At 40.9% G+C, this 4686-nt stretch overlaps 1 protein-coding gene across 1 annotated transcript in view; it reads right to left on the reverse strand.

Moving 5' to 3' along the window:
- The window catches only part of ZCCHC14 (zinc finger, CCHC domain containing 14), a 50176-nt gene that overhangs the window by 6932 nt on the left and 38558 nt on the right, over positions 1 to 4686 (reverse strand). Inside the window, 4 exon segments of the mRNA XM_009073823.1 lie at positions 251 to 305; positions 396 to 490; positions 2524 to 2633; positions 2834 to 2905. Of these exon segments, the coding sequence (XP_009072071.1) occupies positions 251 to 305; positions 396 to 490; positions 2524 to 2633; positions 2834 to 2905 (332 nt within the window).

Consider the following 4686-nt stretch of genomic DNA (forward strand, 5'->3'; position numbering starts at 1 on the left):
ATTATATGTTCTCTTACCTCTCTGTGATGTAAAAAAGGTTTAGAGAGAACATTTGGCTCAGCTTTGCATCACTAATAAGAAGCAAAAAAGCCCAAATATAACCTGGTGGAAATACTCTATTTTTCCATGTGGAATTGGCAAAAGAAGCCACAATATTAGCTCCTTGGAGGGGCTCTGGGTTTTGGTGGAGAAAATGAAAATTACCTTTTAAAAGAGCTAGTTTTGAGAGCAAACATGATAAACATTTCACCTTCCAGATGTTCCCAGCGTTGTTCCTACTTTATACAGGGATGGGTTCCCAGGACCTGAAAACAAGGACAGAGTTACCAATGGCATCAGCTTATGAACTGCACATCAGCACTAAAAACTCACTTTTAACCCCTAGTGTGACTCACTTGAGCTCTGGAGTTGCTGTGAAGGAGATGAAGTGCTGAAGAACTTCCTGACGTGGTCGTGTTTCACCACATGGGAAGGTAATGGAGTCAAGTACCTGTGTGGGCAGCAAACACAAGCCCAGGCTGTTAGACCCCATTTGCAGCAGGATTCCAGCCTGGACATGGCATTTGGAATTTAGAAGCAAAAACACACCTTGGAATCATAGCAACTTATGGATACTCTTATCCTCAATACCAACCCGTGTTGCTTCCTGTTGCTTTCACTCTGTTTAGTGTTTCCCCCAAAGATGCTTAATTTAGGAGCTCTGAACACTTATTTAAGGCAGAAAATGTTCAAATATAAACTGGAAAATTTCCTTTCAGATTCAGGAAGCTGAAGAATATAAAATATAGATGGATCTGTTGTTGGATTTTCTCCTCTTGGAGATAAACAGCAGATGCAGAGTCTGGCAGGGAAGGGAAAAACTTCTGTCATGTTTTCCCTGGGATTGTTGAGCCTCTTCTGAGGGAAAAGAGAACTTAGAGCCTCTTCCAGTGCCTAAAGGCTGGGAGAGGGACTTTGGAAAAGGGTCTGGAAAGACAGGACACAGGGAATGGCTTCCCACTGCCAGAGGGCAGGGCTAGATGGGATACTGGGAAGAAATCCTTCCCTGTGAGAGCGCTGAGGCACTGGCACAGGTTGCCCAGAGAAGCTGTGGTTGCTCCATCCCTGGAATTGTTCCAGGCCAGGCTGGATGTAGCTTGGAGCAACCTGAGGTGTCCCTGCCCATGGCAGGGGGTGGGACTGGATGGGCTTTAAGGTCCTTTCAACCCAGCCACTCTGTGATTCCATGAAAACATGCCAATCTTCTCAAATTTGCCACTCCACACACACAGGTGTTTCCACCTTGGAAATAAACCCCAGTTTATTTCTGAATTTCCCAAGTGAGCAGCACTTGAGAGCAGCTTCTTGCTCTGCTCTTCTTTCTGCTGTGTAAACACAGGTTGCTGCTCCATTAACCCAGATTTGTGCAGGCTGTTGCTAGCTAAGCAGCAGCCACACACATTCCCCCTCACCCTCCTGAATTCTCCTCTGATCCTCAGAGCACAGCAAGCACTGTTGGAAAAAGGAATGCTGTTTGCCATGAAAACTAATCCAGGCATGCACCTGCTGGCTGCTGCCTATGGAAAACCAATATCCATCATGGACTGCCAGTGCTAACTCTGGGGAAAAAGGTGTGGAGCACAAGCTCTAACAGAAGATAATTAATCTTTTAAAAGGTCATTTAATATTATAATAACATCATATTATACTAATATAATGTCAATGATATTATAATAAGATCATGTTAGTTGAATATCATAATAATAATCCTGGTTTTGTACAGATATATGGAGAAGGAGCTGGAAATCATTTAAGTCCTTCCAGTTTTCCTAGTAAAATCATTTCAGTGTTTAGAAGGAAGTGATGGCACAGGTTATATTTAAAATACTGATTTATATTAGGTATAATTTGTGATAATTTGAGGAGGTACAAGGCCAAGGCTCTGAAAATTTCTTCGCTACAAAAGGCTCTCCAAAATTTATGGATTATAATACATATACACATTATTTACATGTATATATATACATAAAATATATACATGCCAACCTTTTAAAATTAAACTCAAATAAACACCACAATAACCTCAACCAACAGAGACAATAAAAATCTCTATGAAAGGTTAGGAGGGAAAAAAATTCCCCCACATCCCATCCCTCAATTCAGGTTCAGGCTACTATTTTTCCTGACTTTTGTGGTGGGTTTTTTACTTTAGCTATTCTGGTTATTTTTTGAGTCCAACCTAAACTGCTGCAAAGCCCATGATCCTCTGGTTGTTTTGAACAAGGAATGAGGAAATATCAGTTCTCCAGGAAGTTTAATCCTAAATATTATTTCCATCTGTGTTGCTGAAGGAAGAATTCCTGAAAAATTGTTGTGAGCTAGAATTAGTGGAACATGAAGAAATAAGGCTTAGGATTAGGTTCTAATTTCTTGAAAGTAATTAAAATATGAAGTTAATATTTCTATTTCCTGTTTTTTTCCTTCCACTTGGTGAAAGAAGCCAAATGTCAAGATAAAAAGCCACAGAATAAAATCCAGGCATACCTCAGGTCTGATTCCAGCTCCATGTGGTTCCTTTCCAGGTAAAATGAATCTGGACCAGCTAAGCAAGGAATGAATTTCTCCAAGTTTTCTTCTGGATACAGCTGAGAGAGCTAAAGGTGAAGGACATGACAAACACTAAGTGAAAAGGAGATTTGTTATTTCTGTGAAACTCAAGCAATTTCTAAGGCAAATATTTTCCGCAATTCAATCTGTACCATCTCAGCACAGCCTGAAAAACATCACGGAAGCAAATGACATAGAGGGACAAAATATTTCTCCATTTCCCAACTGTTTTTCACATCATCTTTACCTTGGAAATGAATTCAGTCACTTCAGCACAAGACTTGGTTACCAATGTCACTGAGGAGTCAGACCACAGCACCTTGGGGAGGGAGAAGGGTTTGGGTTAGTAACTTGTTCCAGTGGCTCCAAACCAGCAATAATTGGAACCAAACATCCCCCACAGACTGCAGGTAAGTTAGGAATGAGTGACATCCACATGCTGACACCTTTTTGATGCACCAGGAACTTTTACCAGCCTTCCCTCACAGCCCCATCCTTGTTAAACTCAACTCTGAGTGATCAGAAAAGCTCCTCATGGTTTGCACAGCCCTTACACACTGCAGACATCCAGAATTAAGCAACAGAGCACTAAGTAATGGAATTTTTCTCCCTCATGATTGTTAAAGAAAACAGCTGGTTTGTAGGATCTGCTGCAACAGGAACAACTCAGCACAACTCGACGCTGCTGAGTGCTAATTAATCAACTCCATATGGAAACTTGGAGAGGTTATTTTTTTTCAGCAAATCACTGCAAAAACAGGCAAAAAGCTTAGAGATTAAACCAGGAATTCCTGCTCTAGAATCCAGTTTGGATATGCCTTAGATAAAGGGAACATTCAGTGTCTCTTCCTCAAGTCACAACACCCTTAGATATAGATGAATTTGTTGCTTGGGAGATGAAGTTTAACTGAGCCCAAACTCAGGATTTCTTGGCATGAAGAACATCAGCCTGAGACAGCCTAGGGATAAAGTCCCTTCAGACTCAAAATATCCATTGGAGGCATCTGGATCCTCAGCAATTCCATAGGGGAAGGCACTGGGTGTATGTGTTTCAGGCTCACAGACCATCCTCTCACATGACATTAGTCTCAATGACAACTGAAAACATACACAAAGATTTTCCAGCCATTCCAAAGCTGCCAAAAAGACTGGGGAGAGGATTTCAAAATATATTACATAAGGGAGGAATTTCCTCTCAGCAGAGCCGTTGCACACACAAAAAAGGGAGAGAAAAATTAAAGAAGAAAGAAAACTTGAGCAGTTTTTGCTTTTACAAAGTTTGTGGCTTGTTTGTTTCTTTAAAATTTGTGATACATGAATATATTTTTAAATTCATGAGGAATTTGAGAGAATATAGGAGAAATTAATCTTTTTTTCTAGTTCTTTAATCACCCAAATTTCTTCTGACTTTTGTTTCACTCACTGTAATTTTCAATACTACAAACAATAATCTGAGCTGTAAATGCAGCCCTGACTAACTTGCTCTACCCATTGCCCTCCTATTCCCAAGCTGCTGAACAGCACAAACCACTTAATAATTAGGGTTTTAACCCATCAAACAGAAATTTCTCAGCTCAGCTGAAGCCTGTGCTGTTCCCTCAGGTACAAACTGTCAGGGAAACCCTAAATACAGCAATTCCTGGTATTTATAGAAGGATTTGTAATAGGAAAAGAAGTTCCATGAGATGCTCATTGGAGTGGAGACAAACGCAGACTTCATATAGAGTTTGAAAAGCCTTTGGAAAAATCCTTTCTGCTGTTAGTGACATTTGGAACAATCCGATTCAGGGAATTCAGCACATTCTCCATGAATCAAGTCCTGCTGAGGTTAAGGCTGGGAACATCCCAACAGATGCTGAACTGATCTTTGTCTTGGGTGGGAGTTTTAAGGAGTAACTTTTCCTTTTGGGGGAAGTTGTGGGGGATTGAGATTCTCCTCTCTGGTTGCTTTTGGGTTCTCCTTCTCTCACCAACCATTTGGCTTTGGTGCCTCATTAAACAACCCAAAGGTGTTTTCTGGGCTTTGCATCCTGGGATTTTGGAAGGCATCATTCAAGCTAGATGGGGGACAAGCTCCTTGTCAGTACCCAGAGTCCATTC

Source organism: Acanthisitta chloris, unplaced genomic scaffold, assembly GCF_000695815.1.
Source record: "Acanthisitta chloris isolate BGI_N310 unplaced genomic scaffold, ASM69581v1 scaffold4544, whole genome shotgun sequence".
In the NCBI taxonomy this organism is placed as follows: Eukaryota; Metazoa; Chordata; class Aves; order Passeriformes; family Acanthisittidae; genus Acanthisitta; species Acanthisitta chloris.